At 45.6% G+C, this 26,715-nt stretch overlaps 1 protein-coding gene across 1 annotated transcript in view; it reads right to left on the bottom strand.

Moving 5' to 3' along the window:
* Positions 1-10,683: 10,683 nt before the first annotated feature.
* The window catches only part of FAM124A (family with sequence similarity 124 member A), a 96,093-nt gene continuing 80,061 nt past the window's right edge, over positions 10,684-26,715 (bottom strand). Inside the window, exons 6-7 of the mRNA XM_040620960.1 lie at positions 11,531-11,666; positions 10,684-11,187 (exon numbers count right to left, since the gene is read on the bottom strand). Coding sequence (XP_040476894.1) covers positions 10,684-11,187; positions 11,531-11,666 — 640 coding nt within the window. The remainder of the gene's footprint in view (positions 11,188-11,530; positions 11,667-26,715) is intronic.

Below are 26,715 nucleotides of genomic sequence, written 5' to 3' on the forward strand. Positions count from 1 at the left end.
GGGACAGATTTGACCTGAACATTGAGAACACTCAAAGGTGGCTGGGTTTTTCTAGTTTTATTATCCTTATTTTTAATTATATAACTAATAAATGCTTATCATAGAAAATATGTCAAGTGCAAAAAGGAAAATGAAACAGAAAAAAAATACCACCCATGATTATTCTACCTGGAAGCAGAAGCTGTTATATTTTGACCTGCTCCTTTGCAGTCTGTTTTTCTCTGCACTGTTTTATGTGGTCAAGGGCAATCTATACACATATTCTGGGTGTTTGCTAGTGGCTTACTATCCTAAATTACACTGCGACAAGCAGACACATGAGGCTTTCCCTGTGTTTTGGGTAATTTCCTCATCTATCCAGCGATAGAGTCCTGGAAGTTGAATTACAAGGAATAAGTATCTGATAATTCTATTGCCGCACTTCTCTCTAAAAAGGTTGGGCCAATGACTGCTAAGAGCCATGTATAACATAAATTGAATATTATTTTAAGGACTTTTGCTAACTTGAAAGGTGGAAATGACCTCTCACCGTGCCAGACTTTGCCTCTTGATGTCATTTGTTCCTTAGAATGACCCTATGAAGAAGGCCTCTTTTCTTAAAATATTATTAACCTTGCTAACTATTTCCGTATCCTCTTAAATTTTGCCCCTGAGGCAATGGCCCTGCACCCAGCTCTGATTTGCTCTACTTTGCCAATGAAGAAACCCAGGGTGAGAAATGAAGTATTTTTTTAATAATAATTATTTATTATGTTATGTTAGTCTCCATACAGTGCATCCTTAGTTTTTGATGTAAAGTTCGATGATTCATTAGTTGCGTATAACACCCAGTGCACCATGCAATATGTGCCCTCCTTACTACCCATCACCAGTCTATCCCATTCCCCCACCCTCCTCCCCTTTGAAGCCCTCAGTTTGTTTCTCAGAGTCCATAGTCTCTCCTGGTTCATTCCCGCTTCTGTTTACCCCCCTTCATTCTTCCCTTCCTTCTCCTACCGATCTCCCTGCTATTTCTTATGTTCCATAAATGAGTGAAACCATATGATAATTGGCTTTCTCTGCTTGACTTATTTCACTTAGCATTATCTCCTCCAGTCCCGTCCATGTTGAAGCAAATGTTGGGTAATCGTTCCTTCTGATGGCTGAGTAATATTCCATTGTATATATGGACCACATCTTCTTAATCCAGTCATCTGTTGAAGGGCATCTCTGCTCCTTCCACGATTTAGCTATTGTGGACAATGCTGCTATGAACATTGGGGTGCATATGGCCCTTCTCTTCACTACGTCTGTATCTTTGGGGTAAACACCCAGTAGTGCAATTGCTGGATCATAGGGTAGCTCAATTTTTAACTTTTTAAGGGACCTCCACACGGTTTTCCAGAGTGGCTGTACCAACTTGCATTCCCACCAACAGTGTAAGAGGCATCCCCTTTCTCTACATCCTCTCCAATTTTGTTGTTTCTTGTATTATCAATTTTTGCCATTCTAATTGGCATAAGGTGGTATCTCAGTGTGGTTTTGATTTGAATTTCCCTGATGGCTAATGATTTTGAACATTTTTTCATGTGTCTGTTAGCCATTTGTGTGTCTTCATTGGAAAAGTGTCTGTTCATATCTTCTGCCCATTTTTTGATTTATTTGTTTCTCGTGTATTGAGTTTGAGAAGTTCTTTGTAGATCTTGGATACCAGCCTTTTATCTGTCGGGTCATTTGCAAATATCTTCTCCCATTCCGTGGGCTGCCTCTTAGTTTTTTTGACTGTTTCCTTGGCTGTGCAGAAGCTTTTTATTCCACTCTCTCAGACCACACACAAAGATAAACTCCAAATGGTTGAAAGGCCTCGATGTGAGACAGGAATCTGTCAAAATCGTAGAGGAGAGCATAGGCTGCAACCTCTACAACATCGGCCACAGCAACTTCTTTCATGACACATCTCCAAAGGCAAGAGAAACAAAAGAAAAAATGCACTTGGGGGACTTCATCAAGATAAAAACTTCTGCACAGCCAAGAAATGAAGTATTGTGATGAGGGTCACACGGCCAGTAAGTCTCAGGGATGACATTCAAATCTGGGATTTTGAATGTGAGTGATGAGGAGAGGGAAGCAGCCCGGGGCGGAAGGAGCTGGTCTTGCCCAGTGGGTCAGGGTGGTGCTCGTTTGCTGTGGGTCACGTTGATTTGGGAACCTGACGCCTGCACGGCGGGTATGTAGCAGGCAGCTGAAGGTTCAGGTCTGGCCCGTAGGAAAGCGTGTGTCTGAATGAGCGAGAGAGGCAAGGTTTGGCAAGCAGCACTGTGACCAGGCAGGGTTCCTGGGGGTGATCACAGGGGGTTGGGTCACAATCCGGAGCTTGCTGCCAGGCGCCCCAAGTGCCTGCCTCCGTAGCTACAGCCAGTTCACTGCATCCGGCGAAGGCACAAAGGCAAAGCTGGGCAGGGAATCACTCCTGCGCAGTCCGGGGCAGGGCCGCGCTCTCAGACACTGCCCAAAGGAGCAAAGGGGTCCCTGCAGGTCTGCACAGCCAGCTCAGGTGGTAATCCTAGGGCCCAGATCGTTGCTGAGCTTTATGGCCAAGGAGAATTCCAGAGCCACTGGCATGGGGTGATTCACTTGTATTGGGCACAGGAGGCTCATTTTGCAGGAAGCAGAACATAACTCGTGGAGTGGAATAGGATGAGGGCTCTCCCTGCTGCACAGATCGGCTTCCTCTGTTGTGCCGGGTTGCACTGCCAGTCCTCAGACAACTTCCAATGGTGGAGGACCTGGCCATCGATCCATTCTACCCGTTACTGTCGTCTTGTGTCTTCCCTCCTTGGAGTTGGACACATCTTACGTGGTGAGGAGGGGGGCTGAGGGGTGGCGGTCAGTTCTGGTCCTGGCTGGATGGGGGGTGGGCTAGCTGCTGAGAGCAGGCTAGACCTGGGCAGGTTAGGGCATGTGGGGAGTCCGAGCAGGTGGGGACTGTTGGAGCCTGTAAGTTGCGTGGAGGTTGGCCAAGCAGCGAGGATGGTGGAATGGAGGGGGTGAGCCACCACAGAGCAGTCCGGCAGCAAGGGGATGGGAGGGAGCTACCGCGGGGTGGCTAGGACTGCACGTGACGGGGCAGGGGAGCGTGTAGACGCCACACAGGCCTGGGGTGCAGCGGTCGGCTGTGGGCCAGCCCGGGTGGGTGGGTCTGGAACCGACGGAGAGAGGAGGCAGGAAGGGAGAATGGGTGTCACAGGCTTAAGGGGTGGGGGGCTAGGGAAGGGAGTCGGTTGGTAAGAGCACAAGGTCTGGCCTTGCCGGCAGCGGCTTGAGATGGAGGAAAAAGAGCCAGGAGGCGGAGTGTGCGATGATGGAAAGACGCTTTCCCGTCGGGTGGAGTTCTGTCCAGAGACACAAGTAGAACTTGTGAGAAGCACCTGGAAGCCAGCCCTTGTCTGTGCTCCCGTGCGCCGAGGAGCGGGCAGCCTGGAGCCTGGCGGGTGGAGCAGGTGCCAGTCTGCAGCCCGAGGGAAGGAAGAGAACCTCAGCCTTCGTTCGATACCGGCTGTGTTGTAGGCAACACAGGGCCTTTCGTGCAAACGACACAATTTAAGTCTCGTTATCCTCCAAGGTAGGCATTCTTGTCCGTGTTTTACACGTGGTCAAATGGGAGCTCAGGAAAGTGAAATAACTTGCCATCGGTTCACAGAGCAAGTGGACCCAGTCAGTCCTAGGTCCCCAGCACCCAGCCTGACACCTAGTGGAACTCGGTAAATGCTTGTTGAATGAATAAGTGAATCCATGCAGAGCAATGAAGAAAGAGGTGTGGGGACCTGGATCCCTATCGATTCTCAGGAAGCTCAGGGAGGGGTGCTGAGGGGGTTTATAACTTACCCGGAAGGGCTTCTCAGCGCCAGAAGCCTCTGCTCACAGGGAGAGGGTAGAGAACGGAGAGGACTTGGAACGACGGGTCGAGGGCGTGGTTGCGGTGGGCCCTCCAGTAGATGTGGAGACTGCACGCAGGCTGTCACCGTGGGTGGGACCCTCTGGTTTCTCAGGAGGATCTCAGCCTCATCCCCTCCCCTCTGCTTGCCAAACTATAGATTGAGTCTCAAGAGCCTGGAGGAAGCCAGGCTTTTAGACTTTCTGGCGAGGGCCAAATTTCCCTCCCCCCGCAGTGTGGCCGGAGAGGTCTGGGGAGGCTCACCTGAGGCCTGTGGCCATGTCTACTCCTCTAGGTCTTGTAAATTCTGCCCTTCAGTCAAGAAAGCTACCAGCTTGGACCAAACTTAGTAACCTTGAGACAAAATCCCTCATGGAGCCCTCAGTTTGTTTCCCAGAGTCCACAGTCTCTCATGGTTCATTCCCCCTTCTGTTTACCCCCCCTTCATTCTTCCCTTATTGAGATAGGCTGGTGATGGGTATTAAGGAGGGCACGTATTACATGGAGCACTGGGTGTTATACGCAAATAATCATGGAACACGATATCAAAAACTAAGGATGTACTGTATGGTGACTAACATAACATAATAAAAAATTATTAAAAAAATAAATGAAGTCATTGAAATAAAAAAAGAAAAAAAAATCCTTCATGGAAATCCCCTTCTGAGAAAGTGATTTTCGAAATCTGTGCTAAGAAAAACTTGGTTCCCATGGAGGAATAAACTTGAGACAGTGTAAATTAATGAAGATAAGACCATGTCACTAGATTTGCAAATCCTGCATGAGAACGAAGCTAGTCATGTTTCCCTTTTTGCTTTGGCTTCTGGGAGAGCCATCCAGAGCAGTGAAACGTTTTCCTGTATGGTTGGCCTATTTACGGACTCTTTTTTTCCTTAGCCCCGATTTTCTACTTCTATCTGCATTGCCTTAAGTCCTTGTGATTTCAGTTGCCTCAATACCTTGTAGAAATAGAATAATTAGTCAGAGTAATAAATGGAAGAGAAGTGCTTCCTTCTTCCATCTGGGTGGAGCCGTCTTCCGTGAAAAGGGTGCTGCTGACCCTCGTGGATAGGATGGCCACCAGGTGGCACCAAAGCTTTCCCGCAGCCAGCCAGAGAGGTGACTTGGCCTGAAAGTATTTCTGTTCATCAGGCCCTTTTTTGGACTGTGCCGCAAACATGTGGAGTTGCTTCTGTCCAAAGGGCTCTGGGTTTTGTTCTAGAGATTGGGCAGGGCTGACCTAAGGGAGACTGGCTGGCTTCTTTCAGACGTTCAGCTTATAAGACAAATGTGTCCAATGGGGTGGTTACAGCGATTCTCAAGCAGACCAGGCCAGTTGGGGGCAGTGCCGCATCCGTGGAAACATTTTTTCTGTACCATCTTAGGCAACTGGAGGTGGGACCCCCGTCACAAGTGGAGAGTTTAGGGAGCATGTCAGAGGGGCACAGAAAGGGGGCCTTTTCAGCTTCACCAAATATTCTGGTGATTTTTGTCTTAAATGGATATATTGATCTTAATTTTGGGCATACAATTGGATAATGGTTATCACATTTCTAAAATAGAAGTTGTTAAAAAGACCCAAGTGTGCCGACATTACCATTAATGTTTGCTTCCATTATTCAAATTATGGAATTTAAAAACATTTTGTGTTTAGACTTCTGTTCCCAAAGCTTAGAGAAAAAACCTTCAGTAAGAGTTGGCAGAGCATGACTATATAAAAATCTTTAAATTCAGAATAGAGAGCCCAGAAATGGACCCTCAGCTCTTTGGGCAACTAATATTTGATAAAGCAGGAAAAAACATCCGGTGGGAAAAAGACAGTCTCTTCAATAAATGGTGCTGGGAAAATTGGACAGCTACATGCAAAAGAATGAAACTTGACCACTATCTCACACCATACACAAAAATAAACTCCAAATGGATGAAAGACCTCGATGTGAGACAGGAATCCATCAAAATTCTAGAGGAGAACATAGGCAGCAACCTCTACGACATCAGCCAAAGCAACCTTTTTCATGACACATCCCCAAAGGCAAGAGAAACAAAAGATAAAATGAATTTATGGGACTTCATCAAGATTAAAAGTTTCTGCACATCCAAGGAAACAGTCAGAAAAACTAAGAGGCAGCCCACGGAATGGGAGAATATATTTGCAAATGACACTACAGATAAAGGACTGGTATCCAAGATCTACAAAGGACTTCTCAAACTCAATACACGAGAAACAAATAAACAAATCAAAAAATGGGCAGAAGATATGAACAGACACTTTACCAATGAAGACATACAAATGGCTAACAGACACATGAAAAAATGTTCAAAATCATTAGCCATCAAGGAAATTCAAATCAAAACCACACTGAGATACCACCTTACGCCAGTTAGAATGGCAAAAATCGACAAGGCAAGAAACAACAATTGTTGGAGAGGATGTGGAAGAAAGGGATCCTCCTACATTGTTGGTGGGAATGCTACAGTTGGTACAGCCACTCTGGAAAACCGTGTGGAGGTCCCTTAAAAGTTAAAAATTGAGCTACCCTATGATCCAGCCATTGCACCACTGGGTGTTATTCCAAAGATACAGACGTAGTGAAGAGAAGGGCCATATGCACCCCAATGTTCATAGCAGCAATGTCCACAATAGCTAACGTGAAGGAGCCGAGATGCCCTGCAACAGATGACTGGATTAAGAAGTTGTGGTCCATATATACAATGGAATATTACTCAGCAATCAGAAAGAATGAGTTCTCAACATTTGCTACAACATGGACGGCACTGGAGGAGATAATGCTTAGTGAAATAAGTCAAGCAGAGAAAGACAACTATCATATGATTTCTCTCATCTATGGAACATAAGAACTAGAATGATCAGTAGGGGAAGAAAGGGATAAAGAAAGGGGGGGTAATCAGAAGGGGGAATGAAACATGAGAGACTATGGACTATGAGAAACAAACTGAGGGCTACAGAGGGGAGGGGGTGGGGGAATGGGATAGGCTGGTGATGGGTAGTAAGGAGGGCACATATTGCATGGTGCACGGGGTGTTATACACAACTAATGAATCATCGAGCCTTACATCGAAAACCGGGGATGTACTGTATGGTGACTAACATAATATAATAAAAAATCATTATTAATAAAAAAAAATCTTTAAATTCAGGTTCTTTATCCCTCATGAATCCATTTTTATAATATGTCAATTTCTCATGTTATTTTCTCAAACCTCTGCTGTATCTGATCAATTGTATGTCCAGAGAATTAAAGAGAAACAGAATCCTATAAATCCTAAGAGACATTGATGTTCAGACCAGGAACATGGAGTGATGTGGTGGGCAGGGAGGGAAAGAAAGGCTATTCCCACTGTTCTCCTGAAATGCAGACATGAGATCATTGACCATAACTGCTCATTGATACCATTCTAGGGGTTTGGGAGGGAGAAGCTCCCCACAGTTATATTTGCCCTTAAAAATCTCTTCCAGGAATTCTGAGTCTACTTAGGTGTTTACCTGATTCACTGGAAAATTCATTCATCTACAGAAAGCCCGGGAGAAGGATAGATTTCTCCTGATCCACATGGGGCTGAACATATCAGCCATGTGTTCAAAGGTCTTCCCAATAAAAGTAAACATTTGGTCTCATGGGGAACATATGAGACGGTGAGTCTAACTGACTTCCATGTGACTATTTCCCTGTCCTCGGGCCACAGGGCTCAAGGAACACCCAGTACTATAACCCATTTTGTACAACCACCTGTCAGCTCTCCCAGCACAGAAGTATCTTGGGTAGCTCACCACTCCACCCCCATGGCTGACCCAAGATGATTTCTGTAGGGCTTGGCAGGTCAGTTAGGAACTGTCTAAGAAACATTTGATCTTTATAGTGTGTCCTAGGTGGTGGTTAGGTGCCATGGTGGGCCTGTGAACAGTAATTTGGGGAGTCTTTTTGGAAAAGAGACAAGTAAGGGGTGGGTGGTGAACTAGAGTAGGACACTTAGCACCCCTCCCCCTACCTTGGGCAGTGCTGGGGGGAAGTAGAACGTCAGGAAGACAAGAGAGTGGGTTCCATTAAATGACAAAAAACCAGGGCTAAAATCTAGATTTCCTGTACCTCAGGGCCTAATCCAGGAGAGAAATAATTTGAGACAGCCTCATGTTTTTGTAATTGAACAGATTTATTGAGCACTTCCAGTATGCCAGCCTCTATCACCGCCACAGTAATCCCAAGAGTCAGGATCCCCCAGTGGGTGTCAGGAGCCTTGCTGGATGAGGAAAACGCTAGTGCATGGCCAGCAGTGGAAGTAGGCCTTTGTTAATGTGTCTCCGTGACATTCTTCTGCACGGAGGGTACTGCCACTTCCGACCACAGCTTTGGGAGGAAGGAGGGGGGATTGCCTGAATGTGGTCTGTGGGGGACTTCCCTTCATTCTCCCCTCATGTTACAGGGGCATCTCGCATTTCCAGCTTTTGAATGGTGTTGCTGACATCCTTTGGGGGTCCCTCAGTTGGGTAGACTGGACTGTGCGGAGGGTGGGTTCCTAAGAAGGAGTGGGACCGGAGAGTGTCAGGGTTAGGGCTCCAAAGCAGTCCTAGGGGTGCATGCAAGCATATGAACCTAAACTAAGGGTACTGATGGGGCGAAGCCAGGAGGAGCCATCACTTGACAGTTGGTCCGCTTGTTTATGCCTCTTTGACCTTTGCTACTCACGAGCTTGCGTCAACACCTCTGAGTTATTTTTCTCCTTCCTCACGTTAACCTCTCGTTGTCCATCCTCCGCTGCCGTGAGTCACGTTTCCCGAGAGGAGGTGGACAGCTAGTGGCTTGCTGGGGACCATCTCTGCAGAGAGCAGTCCCCCACGGCTCTGAGCCCCGGGCTTCTGCGGTCACCGGTAGGACAAGAGGACCCTGTGGCAGCTGAGGGCTGCAGACTTAGATTCTTTATTGTTGACTGTGCCCAGGGTCCTAACTCAACCTCCGTCTAGCACAAGGGTTAGGCCTGTTCTTGTAAATAAAGTTTTATTGGAACTCGGCTGCTCCCATGCACTTACACACCTTCCCTTGGCTGTTTTTGCGCTGTGACGACAGAGCGGAGCAGTCGCCACAGAAACCAAATGGCTGGCAAAACTACCATATTTATTATCTAGCCCTTTCTAGAAAAAGTTTGCTCCCTCCTGGCCCTAGAATTTTAAGAGAGCGTGTTTTTATTTACCTAACATGGCGAATATTATAATTTGGACGTTTGGGGCAGGACCTAAGGGATGGCATTACAGGGATGGCAAAGGCTTCACGGCTGCCTGGAGGACAGTGTCGAGAAGGATCCTGAGCTGTGTCCGGACTGGTGTGGACGCTTCCAGAGAGGTGGAAGCTGGGCCAGGAGTGGTGGAGGCAAGGAGCACCAGACTAGGCAATGAGCAAGGCCAGTGAGTCCGCGCTGCTCTTTGCCAAGGTAACTAGCAGCCAGGCGCGTCTCGGCATCGCCCCCCGGGCCGGCACTTGGCACTGCTGAGGTTGGAACTGTAAACACACCCTTACCCAGTGGGAGAGAGGTGCTATTTAAATATCATTCACGCTTCGACAGAAGCAGACAACAGGCAGAAAAGGTTAAGGTTGGGCTAGAGCTCCAGCTTTAATTAAGGCTTCTGTGCACTCGGGGAAGGCTGCCGATGAAACAGTGTTTGTCCTGGACGGCGTTTTGTAAAAAGCTTCCCAGTTGGAGAAGATGGGGGCATTTATTAATCTGTGCCATCCAAGTGCCACTTAAAACGGTTACAAATTATTTGAAAGTGAGATCAGGGTGTGTGACAATGCATGTTTCCTGGAGAAAGTGGTATAAAGTGTGACTCCTGTCATTTATATGGGTACGTATATACATAGCCCTTAGATGGTGGTTTTTAAAATGGAAGAATCTTAAGACTGCCTACCCGCCCCCCCCCCATGACCAATATCCTCTTATCCTGTAACTCCAATGGGAGGTTCTTCCGCGATCCAAATAAATCCCGGGAGCGGAGTGGTCTTCTGTAGTCTCCGCTTGTTACAGTGAAGGTGTTGCTGAAACGTGGATGCACATCTGGTTTTTGGAACTCAAATTCCACCCAGAGTCTGTTACTCAGGATAAATCCTTATAAAGTACATTAGCTACCTTGGCATAAATCGGGATTTTCAGGTGGGCGTGGCATGCCAGCGAGGCATTACTGTAGCCTGATATATGTTTACCGTTCATCGAGCTGACTTCTTTCACTGTAAGCACTCCCTGGAAATTCTTGGGGCCACCGTTGCCTGGTAATGCAAATATGTATGCAGAATCCAGTAAGCCGTACGTGACGCTATTGTGCACCGATCTCTCATACAGGTCACTTAGTATCTTTCCCACACTCAACATTTTGGCTTTGTTTTTCCTTCACAGCATGAAAAATTGCCAAATCAGCTCTGGCTGACTAGGTTTTCTTTTCATTTCAAATAATTATATGAGGCATTTAAATTGTATCAAGTGCACTAAAACCGTATCTCAAAAGGAATTGGGTATTCAAAAAATTTTTTACAACTTAAGCTTGAGAATTTATTTGCATAAAGATGCGAGGATTTTTCCAGCAAGTCTCTAAACTATGCCACCTCTCAGGTAAGAATGGGTGGTGTGGCAGATGTGCGAACGAACCGGTGAGACGGACAGATTCCCGGCAGACCCGGGAGCCGGCTGAGAGCCCGGGTGGTGGTCAGAGCCCAGAGGGGCCGTAGGGACCTGAGCCTGTGCGTCTGAAACACAGGAGGAGAGGGTGTTCAGATGTAGAATTCCTCCATGTCATTGTCCACAGGTCCGGCTGGCACTGGGGGTGGCAGGGTGTCCCTGACCGCGGTCTCCTCTGCGCTGGGAGCCTCACGGGGAGGCTCTGGGGAGGACTCTCCCAGGGAGGAGGTGCCAGGAGCGGGGGAAGCGGCAGCAGCTGTGGCTGAGGAGCTGGAAGACCCTTTGGTGAAGAAAGGGAGGGAAGCCCAGGCGGACCCCGTGCTCACCCCGCTCCCAGTGGGCAGCGGCCCTTCTCTGAAACCCTTGGGCTTCGACCAGTGGCTGCGGCAGCTTTCAGGGGGGAGGGTTGTTTCCACGGTGCTGCAGAACCTGCTGGGCGCCGAATAGGCAGAGACCACAGAGAGGTCCGAGGAGGACAGCCGGAGGCCCGTGTCCACGTCGGTCTCCTGGGCCCCCTCCAAGTCATCGATGGAGAGGAGGTGGCCGTGCCTCCACTCCGACGCCCTGTGCCCTGGGGTGTCTGTGTTTGAAAACCACTGTGGGAGAGCGGAGGAGTCCGGAGAGGGGTCTCCTGTAGGCAAACAAAACAAAGACTTGCTTCTCTGGAAGGACCAGGGGAGGCTGGGAGGGCTGCTGGCTCGTCTGGCCGATTCCTGCTGGGGCCCCAGGTGTGACCCGTCCAGGAGGGGCTGCTGCCTGCTGCCTAGCGCCCAGCTCGTTGTGGTGGTGCTCGGGGAAGGCATGGAAGGAGGTCTCTGCTCTGACGGGCGGTGGCTTCTGCCGGCCTTAGGGAGCCTCCTGTGCACCCTTTGCGCCTGTGGGGAGGAGGGCACATCTCGTTAGCGTGGGACTGGGGGCATCGGGGGAGGAGGACGTTACATACACCACAAAACACACTGATAACTCGAGCCCAGCTCGTTGTGGTGGTGCTCGGGGAAGGCATGGAAGGAGGTCTCTGCTCTGACGGGCGGTGGCTTCTGCCGGCCTTAGGGAGCCTCCTGTGCACCCTTTGCGCCTGTGGGGAGGAGGGCACATCTCGTTAGCGTGGGACTGGGGGCATCGGGGGAGGAGGACGTTACATACACCACAAAACACACTGATAACTCGAAACTTCCAGCAGTGTCGTGGCAAGAAAACATTGCCAGACATTTCATTCTCCAAACTCTAAAGCAAAGAGGTAGCAGAGCTTGGGGGGGGGGTGGGGAGTGTGGATCGGACTTCTCAGCCTGAGGAGACCTCTCTGAACCTAGGAGATGCAGCCCCTGGTCACCATAGAAACTTCCACTATTTCAAGGATGTAGGGAGGGGTACTTGCCCCATGGATTCCCACAAGAATGAGGGCCTGGCTGAGCATGACAAGGGAGATAAGGATTACCAGTAAATGCAAAAAAGACACTTGAAGGGTGTGTTTCTGTCCAACCAGAGCACCACTGTTCGATGTAACTGATGGGAAGATGGGGGTGATCAGCGTGGCATATCACAGTCTCCGATCAGATCAACACGGACTCGATCCCAGTATGTGTGTGATTGCCAGGACATATCCTAGGGCTGCGGTGGCCCATGGCTCAGGGCGGTAAATCTTTGATGAGTGAGGGCCTATCAGGAAATTAGCATCTAATTTACTTGCTATCTGGAGCCACTGACTCCTCCATACACTCTACCCTTCAGGGACTGGACAGGAAGGGGGGCTGCTGACTACTCCTGGACCCCACAGATGCCCCTTAGGGCTTGGGCAAGCAGTGTCTCCCTCTAAGACCTCACCCTGTTCGACTATGCCCCCCACCCTCCCTGTGGCGCACTGGGAAACTGCTTCCGTTGTATGGAACTGGGGACCCCTATACGACGCACGGTCCCCCCTGGGGCTGCTGCTCTTAGCGTCTCCCTCTGGGCTAGCTCAGTGCCCAAGCCTACAGCCAAACTTACTATGCAAAGTTTCCATTAAATGATGGATTTGGGGACAGTGGGTCTGGCTCTATTTAGCATAGGATCATCTAATTTATGAATCCTTGAAATAAGGGTTCTGATCCCTGGTTTACTATCACGGATCTTTCCTGGCACCCAGCAGGCCCTTCCCTATACAACAGACACTCTTGCTTCCTTATTAAACAGAAACCAGGTTTTCCCACAGGCGCTTGGGAGATCTAGGTGAATGGAAGATACATTTATCGTGTATCTATTACAGGTGAAGGAGCGGAAACTACAACGAGACTCAGTCTTTGACCACATGAAACTTACATTTCATTGAAAGGATAGGAGACAGAAATCGCTCGGACGAGAGCCTGACAAGAGGCACAACAGCAGGGCTGTGGAGGAGAGACCACACATGCCTGCCTGGTGGGAGCAGAGGGATCTCCAGTGGAGGTGGCCCTACAGGCGAGCCTTTGAGATGGGCAGCTGTCCTCCTGCTGGACGGCAGGGGTGGAGACGAGGCTGTGCTGGAGAGAGGCCAACCCAAACAGAGGCTGACCTTTGGCAGGTAAGCAAAGAACGTGCGGGGCGTGGGTAGCGAGCAGTTGGCTTGATTAGAGTCAAGATGCATGAGGAAAAGCAGTGATGAAGTTCACGTTGGGAATGGAGTCTAGTGCCATTGTGGCCAAGGAGACCTTGACTAGGTGAGAAATCTCCATACTCATCCTTATGTTGGAGTCTTCATTCTGTTTTTTTCTGTATGACCATTCCTTTCATTGATTTCTAGGTCTTTGCCTAATTGCAGATCTCTCCTAATCTTATGAACAGTCTGATTGACTCATTCTTTCAACCAACACTAACTGAGGGTCTTTTAGGCAGAGCTTCTCCACGGGAGTGTTTAAGTTTTGAATAGGTTATTAAGGGGGCGCCAAGATATTGATCTCTTTTGCCTGCGGCCTCTTGCACCACATAAATATTCTAATTATCATTTTCTATGCGCTCTTTGATGTGAAAAAGGTCTGGAGGGCAGGCACAGATAATTTTGAATAAGACATAATCTTAGCTCCTAACAACGAACAATACAGCGTCAGGTGTAATAAAGTGAGCGTGATGAGAAAGCGAGTGGCAATATATGGGCCATGTTAGGGCACAAAGGAGGGAGAGGTTGATTTGCAGAGAGGTGAGGCAGCATGGGGAGAGGGTAGAAAAAGCTTGCCTTGGCAGTCCTACTTGGACAAGATCTTGGAGGTGCAAGAGGGGTTTGCCAACTGGAGAGCAACAGGTGTGGCATGGAAGCACCCTCAGGCACGGAGCAGCCTGATCAGAGGCTGGAGGCATGAACCAAAGCAGGAGGTGAGCCCTGAGGAGGTGAGAGGGAGCCTCGTCAGGGGAGGCCCCAAATCACGTGTCCACATAAGGCCCCTGTGCTTCAAAACCTGAAGCCTTGAAGCAAGATGGTGACAAGGCGAAGTCTGCGGCAGCGGGGTTAAGGAGAAAGGACTGGACAGAGGAAGACGGTGGTAGAAAGCATTTTAGAAAATGCTGCTGTAGTCTTTCACTTCGTAAGACTCGTGACAAGCTACGTTCTCAGTTGCTTGCGTGAGTTTCTTCTCCAACATCAATTTGGATATTCAGGACTTTGTACGGATTATCTGTGCAACCTTCTGGATCCTCTCCTTACTTCTCAGCCTCTGCATTCGGTGGTGCGTGTCCCCATGACCTGCTGATTCTAGTCTTGCCCTTTCAGGACTCTGTATAGCTCTTCAAATTCCCGCGTCGTTCTGCCAAGGGTGGCTTAAGGAGCTAAAGGTGAAAGCAGCAATTAAGGAGATTTCTGATGGTCCGAGTTATAGACACTTGCAGAGCATGATGCAAAATGCTTTTGGTACAGGCTGTAAGTGGGTACGGTATGGTTTCTTCTAAAGATAACACCGCACAAGGCCATTCTCACGGTGGCGCTTCGGTGTGGAGCAGCCCCCGCTCTTATGTGCACGAGGGACCTGGCTGAACATGGTAGGGAAGCCTCCGGGCCGAGCTGGCTCCTGCTGGGGTTGATCCACTCCTCGGGCCTTGCCGCTCGGTGCTGCAGCAACGCCTCGATGCCCAGCCCAGCCCTCTGACCCCGCTGTACTGCTCCAGTACGTGGTTTATTTTCTCTGCAAGGCTCCCTGCTCCGTGAGGGCGATCCCGCTCAGCACCTGCCATGTCCAGTGCCTGACACGTACGAGGCGCGTAAGCAGGAGGAGTCCTACCTTTGGGGTGGGGTGAGGAGCAGCCTCCGAAGGCACAGCTATGCCCAAGAGGTGTCACAGCTAGCTGGCTGTTGGAGAGACAAACCGGTGGTCTCAATCATTTGAGTTAGGCCAAACAAGAAAAAATAAATCATGAAGCTCCTGAGAGAAGGAAGTCCTTGGGTATGGAGGATGCTTCGGGAGGGGAGAGGCAATGTTTATTAATCAAGAGGCCTATCTAGGATGTTCCCCGAGGGCCCACTCCCCTGGGCGCCCCAGTGTATTTTCTTACTTGATCAGTGCACATCAGCCTCTAACTTCCTTCTTGGGAGCCTTATGCAAGGAGCACGCTCTTGGTGCGCATGTTTGAATTCTGAATCTGCCCAAAAAAGGAAGCCTCTGGTGAGTATTGCTTCGTGAGAAGCAAAAGGCCAAGGCTGCCATGAAAGAAACTGCTAGGGGGACATCTAAATCTTCCCACTGTCAGGGGCAGAGCGGTGTTACATTTGACTTAAAACCAGGAACGGCTGGCAGAGGACGGACACCTGGTGGCTTTGCAGAGATTTTCACTACTGGGCTTGTTTAATGGAAACCTACCTGTGCTCTCTTATTTTGACTCCCTCGTGAAGGCAAGAGTTCAGATAAACCCTAAATTATGCTGCTTTGAAGAGAGGAGGCGCCTGGGGTTGGTCACGGCCGGGTGGGGGGGCAGGTGCACTGTGGAAGTGCCAGCCGGGCAGCTGGGGTTCCAGCTGGACCAGCGCTGGCTGGTGGTAATGCCAGGGCCCGGGGGTCTGGAGTTGCAGGAAGGTGGTCATGTTGGGCGCACGGGGGATGCGTTTGCAGCAGATCTGGTGGTGTTCTCCAGCTCTGCATAGACGCAGAAAAGTCAGCTTCAAAAAGGAGGGTCTGGGGGCGCCTGGGTGGCACAGCGGTTAAGCGTCTGCCTTCGGCTCAGGGCGTGATCCCAGCGTTATGGGATCGAGCCCCACATCAGGCTCCTCTGCTATGAGCCTGCTTCTTCCTCTCCCACTCCCCCTGCTTGTGTTCCCTCTCTCGCTGGCTGTCTCTATCCTGTCGAATAAATAAAAAAAAAAATTAAAAAATTAAAAAAAAAATTCAAAAAGGAGGGTCTGGTCCTGTGAGATAATGCTAAGTGAAATAAGCAGAGAAAGACAATTATCATATGATTTCTCTCATCTGTGGAACATAAGAACTAGGAAGATCGGTAGGGGAAGAAAGTGATAAAGAAAGGGGGGTAATCAGATGGGGGAATGAAGCATGAGAGACTATGGACTCTGAGAAACAAACTGAGGGCTTCAGAGGGGAGGGGGGTGGGGGAATGGGATAGGCTGGTGATGGGTAGTAAGGAGGGCACGTGTTGCATGGTGCACTGGGTGTTATACACAACTAATGAATCATCGAGCCTTACATCGGAAACCGGGGATGTACTGTATGGTGACTAACATAATATAATAAAAAAACATTAAAAAATTTTTTAACTATTAAAAAAAAATAAAGACAACTTGTGTAGACAATGGATAGAGCTTCTTTCTGTGCCCTCTCCTGGCGGTGGCGCTGTTTCTGGCCTCGCTTGTCTGCCTGTCTGACTTGACCAGGAACACTACAGGCTGAGAATGAATCATTGTGGATGTTTCTGGATCTCTTCCCGAGGTGACCTTTCCAGAGTAAAACCTCGCCCTGTGGGCCCTCCTTCCATGGACGTGCTTCTCCACCCGGCTTGGGCTCTCGGGGCCCCCTTCTGGGACAGCGGCCACGTACCTTGGAGTCCCCTTCCTCTCTGAAGCGGTGCAGGCTCGCTGACTCACTGGAAGCCAGTGGTTCCCCGCTTTGCTATTTATGGAACAGAACAGCACTAGATAAATGAATCTGCTTAAGGCAACTAGCCAGGGAGATCTGGGTGTGTCTCTGAAATCACCAAAACAGTGAAATGCGGCGATCACCCAGAAGCTTCTCCTGCAACTTTAAGCACAGGCACCTTGCAGTCAGGGATGTAAAGAAGTCTGAGCTGCAGCATCTTTTTCAAGGATCTTGGTGTCAGGAGGCTCATTCCTGGCCCATGGGTAGAATCCCTGGTGAAGGGACTCTGCCCCTGACCCAGTAACTCCGGGTGGTGTCACACTGGAGTTCTCTCTCCTCCTCACACATCCGTTTCTGAGAAGGGCCATTTCCTCTCATGTCCTCGGCACAAACACAACCCGCGTAGCACTGTCTGCTGCGTAATGAGACAGCAATAGAACTTTTAATCCAGGGACTAATAAAAAATTAGGGGCAACTCAAGGAAATTGGGCAGTGGGTTCACATGAGAAATCAGATTTTTCTTCTAACGGAAAACACACCTTGCTGCTCCTTTCACTGTCTTCTGGGAAGTTTTCATATAGCCTATGTTGTCTTTGAAATTATTTTTAAAATATAAAAATTATTACTCTTAAAGATTTTATTAGGGCATGAGCCGGGGGGTGGGGTGGGAAGGGGCAGAGGGAGAGGGAGAAGCAGACTCCCTGCTGAGCAGGGAGCCCGATGTGGGGCTGGATCCCAGGCCCCTGAGATCATGCCCTGAGCTGAAGGCAGATGCTTAACAGACTAGGGCCACCCAGGTGTCCCTAAAAATTATTTAAAGTACTTCTTATTGAAATGTAGTTGATACGTAAAAAATAGAATCGTTATGTTGTACTAATATTATATATTGTGAAATGATCACCATAATAAACCTAGTTAATCACTACACATCCCCCATGTGTTCGACGTGGGGGCTGGAGGGTGGAGGTTCGCGGCCACCTTCCTGCAACTCCCGACCCCTGGGGCCCTGGCATTACCACCAGCCAGCGCTGGTCCAGCTGGAACCCCAGCTGCCCGGCTGGCACTTCCACGGTGTACCTGCTCCCCCGCCCCCCTGCCCGGCCGTGACCAACCCCAGGCGCCTCCTCTCTTCAAAGCAGCATAATTTAGTGTTTATCTAAACTCTTGCCTTCATGATGGAGTCAAAATAAGAGAGCACAGGTAGGTTTCCATTAAACAAGCCCAGTGGTGAAAATCTCTGCAAAGCCACCAGGTGTCCGTCCTCTGCCAGCTGTTCCTGGTTTTAAGCTAAAAAATTTTTTTTCTTGTAATGTGAACTCTTAATCTGCTCTCTTAGCAGCTTTCAATATACAAGCCAGTATTGTTAACCAGCCATTACGCTGTGCTTATTTCTTTTATAACTGGAAGCACACCTTTTGAACAGCTTCACTCCCATCCCCCAATGCTGGCAACCACCAATCTGTTCTCTGTATCTGTGAGTTTGTTTTAATTACACATATAAGTAAGATTATATGGTGCCTTTCTCTGACTTGTTTTGCTTAGCATACTGCCTTTGAAGTCTATCTATGTTGTTGCAAATGGTGGGATTTCCTTTTTTATGGCTGAAAAAATATATTTTTCTTTATACATTCATCCACTGATGGGCACGCAGGTGGCTTCCAGATCTTGGCTCTTGTAAATAGTGCAGCAGTGTCCATGCGGGTTGCAAATATCTTTTTGGGTTAGTGTTCTCGTTTTCTTTGGATGAATACTCAGAAGTGGAATTGCTGGATCATATGGGAATTCTGTTCTTCGTTTTTGAGGAATCTCCGTAATGTTTTTCACAGTGGCTGCAGCAATTTCCATTCCCACCAACAGCCTTTACTGCACATCGCTGACAATGTGGTGTTTCTTGTCTGTTTGATACTAGCCACTCCGATGGGTGGTTTAGATTTGCATTTCCCTGATGATTAGTGATGTTGGGCACCATTTTATGTACCTGCTGGCCATCTGAATGTCATCTACAGAAAAATCTCTATTCAGATTCTCTGCCCATCTTTTTAATCAGATTTTTTGTTACTGAGTTATGTGAATTCTTTATATAGTTGGATATTAACCCCTTATCAGATAAATATTAGCAAATATTTTCTCCCACTCAGTAGACAGCCTTTTCATTTTGTTGATGGTTTCCTTTGCTGTGCAGAAGCCTTCTAGTTTGATGCAGACCCACTACTTATTTTTGCTTTTGCTGCTTTTCCTTTGGTGTCAAATAAAAAAAAAAAGAATCATCATCAAGACTGATGTCATGCAGCTTACCTGTTTTCTTCTAGGGATTTCATCGTTTCAGTTCTTATGTTCAAGTGTTTAATCCACTTTGAGTTTGTTTTTGTTTATGGTTCGAAACAGTGGTCCAGTTTCATTCTTTTGTATGTGGCCATCCAGTTTCCCCAATACCATTTACTAAAGAAACTGTCCTTTCCACATTGTATGTTCTTGGCTCCACTGTTGTAAATTAATCAATCATACACGTGTGAGTTTATTTCTGGGCTCTCTATTCTGTTCCATGGGTCTATGTGTCTGTTTTTATGCCAATATCATATTATATGGCTAGAGCTTTGTTGAAAGCTTTAGAGCTTTAGTTTAAAATCAGGAAGTGTGATGCCTCCAGCTTTGTTCTTTCTTAATTAAGATTGCTTTGGCTATTCAGAATCTTTTGTGGTTGCATACCAATTTTAGGATTATTTGTTCTAGGTCTTTAAAAAAATACCATTGAGATTTTTGATAAGGATTGCACTCAATATGTAGATTGCTTTAGATTGTATGGACACTTTTACAATATTGATCCTTCCAATCCATCAGCATGAAATGCCTTTCCATTATTTGTATCTTCTTGGGTTTCCTTCATCAGTGTCTTACAGTTTTCAATGTACAGGCCTTTCACCTTGGTTAATTCATTCTTAGGTATTTTATTCTTTTGATAAAATTATAAATGGGACTGTTTTCTTAATTTCTCTTATGGTTATTACTGTATAGAAATGCAACAAATTTTTATATATTGATATCATATCCTGCAACATTACTGAATTCGTTTATTCTGACAGTTTTTTTGTTTTGTTTTAGTATAGGTTTAAGGGTTTTCTATATGTAGTGTCATATCATGTGCAAATAGTGACAGTTTTACTTCTTCCTTTCAAATTTCTTTTTCTTGCCTAATTGCTCTAAGATCTGCAGTATTATGTTGAATAAAAGTGGTGAGGGTGGGAATCTTGGTCTTATTTCTGGTCTTAAAAAGTTTTCTGCTTTTTCACAATTGTGTATGATGTAAGCTGTGGGTCTGTTATATATGCCCTTTATTATGTTGAGGTGTGTTTCTTCTATACCCAACCTATCCAGAGTTTTTATTGTAAATATTGAATTTTGTCAAATGCTTTTTTTGCATCTATTTAGATGATCATACAATTTTTATCCTTCCTTTGATAATGTGTGTAACACTGATATGTGGCTGTTGAACCATCCTTGCATCCCTGGAATAAATCCCACTTGATCATGGTGTATCATCCTTTTGAAACTCTCTGGACTTCTTAGATCTGCATGTCTGTTTCCTTCCCCAGGTTAGGAGTGTTTTCATCCATTATTTTGTCAAATTTTCTACTCCTTTCTCTCTCTCTTCTCCTTCTGGGGACCCTCATAATGTGAATGTTCGTCTGCTTGGTGTTGTCCCATGAGTTCCTGAGCTATCTTCACTCTTGTTCTTTTTTCTTTTTGCTGGTCTAATTGGAGGAGTTCTGATGCCTTGTCTTGGAGTTTCCTGATCCTTTCTTCTGCTTCGTCTAGTCTGTTGTTGAACACCTCCAGTGCATTTTTCAGTTCAATTGTTGTTTCTTCAGCTCTATGACTTCTTATGTGGTGCTTATATTTTCTTTTTGTTCATCCATTTTTTCCTGAGCTTAGTGAGCATCTTTATCAGGTAAATTACTTACCTCTGTTTCATTAAGGTCTTTTTCTGAGATTTTATCTTGTTCTTTCATTTGGAACATGTTCCTTTGTTACTCCATTTTCTTTCATTCTCTGTGTTGGTTGCTATGTGCTAGAGAAAACAGCCACATCTCCCAGCCTGAAGGAGTGGGACCATGAAGGAGATGAAACTATTATTCAATCTTGCTCTCGCTCTTCATTGTATCTCAGAACTTTGTGTTTGTCCAAACAGCCTATTTTATTCCTAGTGGCACCAAATACTTGAGGCTGCTCTAAGACCTGTGAGTGTCAAAGGGAGGATCTCAATCAGCATCTAGATTCAGGCTGACTGAAAGCAAGAACCTCAGGCCGCAGAGTTTAAAGTACCTCTTCCAGGGGAAAACTGGGAGACAGGTGTTGTCTGCTCCCTCCGCACTGAGCCCTGGGACGATGGCCAATTAAGAACCATTTCTTTGTTTGCTACCATCCCATTGAATCTGTGAACACAAGCCCTGCTGGACACCAGGGTCAAGCTATCAAGGAGTGTTTTCTCAGGGTGGCAGACACAAAAGGTGGGACACCAAAAAAGTATATAAGCACCTCTTTTCTTGGAGACACTGGCAACCTGGGGCTAGGAAGAGGAAAAGCGTGAAGATGGAGAGCATCAGGATGGTGTCCACCAGCCTTCCCAGTCTCTGCAGAGGATTATAGTCAGCCCCTATACAAGTATTCAAATAAAAGCATACCCCATAGGCCACAGCTATAAAGATACATTAATAAGCTCTCTCTATTTATATATAGAGAGGGTATTTCAGTCTGATGCCTCTTTGCTGTGCCCTGTGGGATAGTTGGATAAGAACTCTTTCTGTTTGTTATAGTCCTGTGGAGCCTGCAAAAGTTAAGGCCTGCTGGCCACCAGAGCCAAGCAGCCTCCCCTGGATGGCAGCTGCAAAAATAGGGCACAAGACAAATGCACAAACTCCTTTCTGGGAGATACTGGTGACCTGGAATGAGGCAGAGGGGAGAGCACAAAAATAGCACCCACCTGCATCTGTTTTGTAAAGTATTTCAGTAGGTCCCCGGATGTGTGTTAAATTAGATGCCTGCCCCTCAGGTGAAGCTTTAAGATGGGCAAACAGGGTTTTTGTTTTGTTTTGTGGTTTTTCCACAGAAAGACTTGGTGCTTTTTAGTTGGCTGTCTCTGTGCTGGGCCCTGAGGGTAATTCTGGATAGCCCTTTAAGAACTACTACTCAGATTCTGATAGCCTTTTGGGCTCTTGGACATGAGCCCCACGGGTTTTCAAAGCTAGATGTTCTGGGGACTTCTCTCTCAGGTACAGGCCTTAACCAGTTGCAGTACTACAAGAAGAGTTCAAACCCTTTACTCCTCCTGATGGTGGGTTACTTTGCCAGGGCTGGGATTCATTGTGAGACTGTGTCTCAGCCTCTCCTACCAATTTTTTTTTTAAATTGAAGTAGAGTTGATACACAATGTTTCATTAATTATAGGTGTACAACATAGTGATTCAACAAGTCTAAATGTTATGCTATGCTCGCCACAAATGTAGCTCCCATCTGTCACCATCCAACACTATTACAACAACAACAACTAGATTCCCTATGCTGTACTTTCACCCACATGACTTACTCCATAACAGGAAGCCTGTTTCTCCCACTCCCTTTCCCTCTAGCAATCATCAGTTTGTTCTCTGTATTAATGTGTTTGTTTCTGGTTTGTCTTCCTTTTATTTCACTTATCATAATACCCTCTAGATCTATCCATGTTGTTGCAAACGGCAATATCTTATCCTTTCTTATGGCTAATATTCCATTGTGTACGTGTATGTGTGTGTGTGTACACACACCTTTATCCATTCATCTCTCAAGATATGAATGAATCTCAAGACATGCTTCCATATCTTGGCTAACGCTACACTAAACATTATAATATCTTTTTGAATTTGTGTTTTTGTTTTCTTTGGCTAAATACCTAGTACTGGAATTACTGGATCATATGGTATTTGTTTTTAATTTTTTGAGGCACTTCCATACTGTTTTCCACAGTGTCTGTACCAATTTACATTCCCAACAATAGTCCACAAGGGTTCCTTTTTCTCTATATTCTTGCCAACGCTTGTTTATCTTTTTGATACTAGCCATTCTGATAGGTGTTGGTATCTCCTTGTGGTTTTGACTTACATTTCCCTGATGATGGGTGATGTTGAGCATCTTTTCGTGTGTCTATTGGCCATCTTCATGTTTTCTTTGGAGAAATGTCTATTCAGATCCTCTGCCCTTTTTTTTTTTTTAAAGATTTTATTTATTTATTTGACAGAGACAGCCAGCGAGAGAGGGAACACAAGCAGGGGGATTGGGAGAGGAAGAAACAGGCTCCCAGCGGAGGAGCCTGATGTGGGGCTCGATCCCAGAATGCCGGGATCACGCCCTGAGCCGAAGGCAGACACTTGACTGCGCCACCCAGGCGCCCCCCTCTGCCCATTTTTTAACTTAGATTATTTGTTTTTTTTGGTGTTGAAAGTTCTTGATGTATTTTGGATATTAACTCCTTATCAGATATACCATTTGCAAATATCTTCTCTCATTCAGTAGTTTGCCTTTTTGTTTTGTCGATAGTTTCATTTGCTGTGCAAAAGCTTTTATTTTTTGGTGTAGTCCCAATAGTTTATTTTTGCTTTTGTTGCCCTTGTCTTAGGAGACATATCTAGAAAAATGTTGCTAAGGCCCATGTTCAAGAGATTACTGCCTATGTTTTCTTCTAGAAGTTTTATGGTTTCAGGTCTCACACAGTTAGGCTCCTTTAAAAAAAAATTTATTTTTTAAATTTGGAGGTGGGGGGAGAGAGAGAGAGAGAGAATGAGCATGAGCATGGGGAGGGGCAGAAGGGGAGGGAGAGAGAGAATCTCAAGCAGACTCCCTGCTGAGCATGGAACCCAACGTGGGGCTAATCCCACTACCCTCAGATCATGACCTGGACCAAAATCAAGAGTCACCTGCTCAACCAACTGAGCCACCCAGGTGCCCCCTCATATTTAGCTTCATAATCCATTTTGACTTTTTGTGTATGGTGTAAAAAAGTGGTCCAGTTTTATTCTCTTACATGCAGCTGTCCAGTCTTCCCAGAACCATTTGTTGAAGAGACTGTCTTTCCCCTGTTGTATATTCTTGCCTTTCTTGTTGAGATTAATTGACCATATATGCATGGGCTTATTTCTGGGCTTTCTATTCTGTTCCATTGATCTGTGCGTTCTATTTTTCTTGCCAGTACCATCCTGTTTTGATCACTATAGCTTTGTTTTTTCTCAAGATCGCTTTGGCTATTGAGGTCTTTTGTGATTGCATACAAATTTTAGGGTCATTTCTTCTGGTTTTGTGGAAAATGCTACTGGTGTTCGCGTAGGGATTGCATTGAATCTGTAGGTTGCTTTGGGTAGTACAGACATTTTAACAACATTCTTCCAATCCAGCAGCATGGAATGTCTTGCCATTTGTTCATGTCATCTTCAACTTCTTTCATCAATGTTTTATAGTTTTCAGAGTATAGGACTTTCACCTCCTTGGATAAGTTTGTTTCTAGGTATACTTTTTTTTTGGTGAAGTTATAAATAAAACTGTTTTCTTAATTTCTCTGTTACTTGTTATTAGTGTATAGAAACACAACCAGTTTGTCTATTTTGCATTTTACAACTTCACTGAATTCATTTATTACTTCTAATAGTTTTTTTTGGTGGCGTCTTTAGGGTTTTCTATGCATAGTATCATGTCATCTGCAAATAGTGACAGTTTAACTTCTTCCTTACCAGTTTGGATGCCCTTTATTTCTTATTGCTGTGGCTAGGACTTCTAGTACTATGATAAATAAGAGTGCCAAGAGTGGACATCCTTGTCTTCTCCACCACCAATCTCAGAGGAGAAGCTCTCAGGTTTTCACCACTGAGTATGATGTTAGCTGTGGGTTTGTCATAAATGGCCAGTATTATCTGAGGTATGTTTGCTCTAAACCCACTTCGTTGAGCTTTTATAATGAATGAATGTTGACTTTTGTCAAAGGCCTTTTCTGCATCTATTGGGATGATCATATGATGTTTATCCTTAGTGTTGTTAATGTGGTGTATACCATGTTGTTTGATATGTGACTGGCAAACCACCCATGCATCTGGGAATGAATCCTACTTGATTGAGGTGAATGATCCTTTTTAATGTACTACTGAATGCAGTGTGCTGGTATTTTGTCGAGGATTTTTACATCTGTGCTTATCATGGATATTGGCGTGTAGTTTTTTTTTGTTTTTTGTAGTGTCTTTGTCTGGTTTTGGTACTGACCTTGTAGAGCATATTTGGAAATTTGCCTTCCTCTTCTATTTTTTGGAATAGCTTGAGAATAGGTATTAACTCTTCTTTGGTGGATTCACCTGTGAATCCATCTGGTACTAGACTTTTTTTGTTGAGCGTTTTTTCATCACCAATTCAATTTTGTTACTATAAATTGGTCTCTTCAGATTTTCTGATTTTCCTAATTCAGTTTTGGAAGATAGTATGTTTCCAGAAATTTATCCATTTCTCTGGGGGTTGTCCAATTTGTTTGCATATAATTTTTTTGTGGGAGTCTCGTATAACCTTTTGTATTTCTGTGGTGTTGATTTTTACTTCTCTTTTGTTTCTATTTGGGATCTCTCACTTTTTCTTGAGTCTGGCTAAAGGCTTATCAATTTTATTTATATTTTAAGGAACCAGCTCTTGGTTTCATTGATCTTTTCAATTGTTTTCAGTTCCTATTTCATTTATTTCTGCTCTGGTCTTTATTATTTCCTTCTTTCTGCTAACCTTGGGCTTTGTTCTTTTTCTTGTTGCCTTAGTTGTAAGGTTCGATAGTTTGAGATTTTTTTTTAATTATGTTCAATTAGCCGACATATAGTACATAATTCGTTTTTGATGAGACTTTTATTTTTTTGAGGTAGACCTGTATCACTATAAAATCCTCTCATAGAAGTGCCATCGCCATGTCCCAAAGATTTTGTATCATTGTGTTTTCATTTGTTTCCACGTATTTTTTGACTTCCTCTTTACTTCTTCATTGACCCATTCATTGGTTGTTTAGTAGCATGTTGTTTAACTTCCAAGTTTGTGTTTTTTTCCTAAGATTTGGAGAGATTGGGAGAGAGGGAGGAAGAAGCAGAATTCCTGCTGAGCAGGGAGCCTGATGCAGGACTCGATCCCAGGACGCTGAGATCATGACCTGAGCTGAAGACAGAACTTAACTGACTGAGCCACGCAGGTGCCCCCCTCCAGTTTTTTTTTTTCTCCTTGTGATTGATTTCTACTTTTATGGCTGAAAAAGATGCTTGGCAGCATCTTTTCATTTATTGAAACTTGTTTTGTGGCTTATAATATGATCTATCCTGGAGAATGTTCCACGTGCACTTGAAAAGAATGTTACTCTGTTGTTTTTAGACGTAGTGTTCTGTATATATCTATTAAGATCATTTGGTCTAATGTGTCATTCAAAGACACTGTTTCCCTATTTTCTGCCTGCATGGTCGATCCATTGATGTATGTGGAGTGGTAAAGTCCTCTACTATTGTATTTGTGTCAGTTCTTCTCTTTACGTCTGTTAATAGATGCTTAATGTATTTAGGTGCTCCAGTGTTGGGTACATAGATATTCACAGTTGTTATATCCTCCTGTTGGATTGGCCCCTTTATAATTATGTAATGCTCTTATCTTTTGTTACAGTGTTTGTTTTAAAATGTATTTTGTCTGATATAAGCATTGCTACCCTGGTTTCTTTGCTGCTATTGGAATGGAATCTTTTTCCATCCTTTCACTTTTAGTCTTTAGGTGGCTGTAGATCTGAGGAGAGTCTCTTGTAGGTAGCCTATAGATGGGTCTTTTATTTTTTAAATTTATTATGTTTTTTGATTGGAGCATTTAGGCTATTTACATTTAAGGTAATTATTGATACATATGTTCTTATTACCATTTTGCTAATTGTTTTCTGGTTGTTTTTGTAGTTCTTCTCTGTTCCCTTCTTTTGGTCTCTTTCCTTGTGATTGATGACTTTCTGCAGTGTTATGATTGGCTTTTTTTTTTTTTAAAGATTTTATTTATTCATTCAACAGAGATAGAGACAGCCAGCGAGAGAGGGAACACAGG

This window comes from Ursus maritimus, unplaced genomic scaffold, assembly GCF_017311325.1.
Source record: "Ursus maritimus isolate PB19 unplaced genomic scaffold, ASM1731132v1 scaffold_10, whole genome shotgun sequence".
In the NCBI taxonomy this organism is placed as follows: Eukaryota; Metazoa; Chordata; class Mammalia; order Carnivora; family Ursidae; genus Ursus; species Ursus maritimus.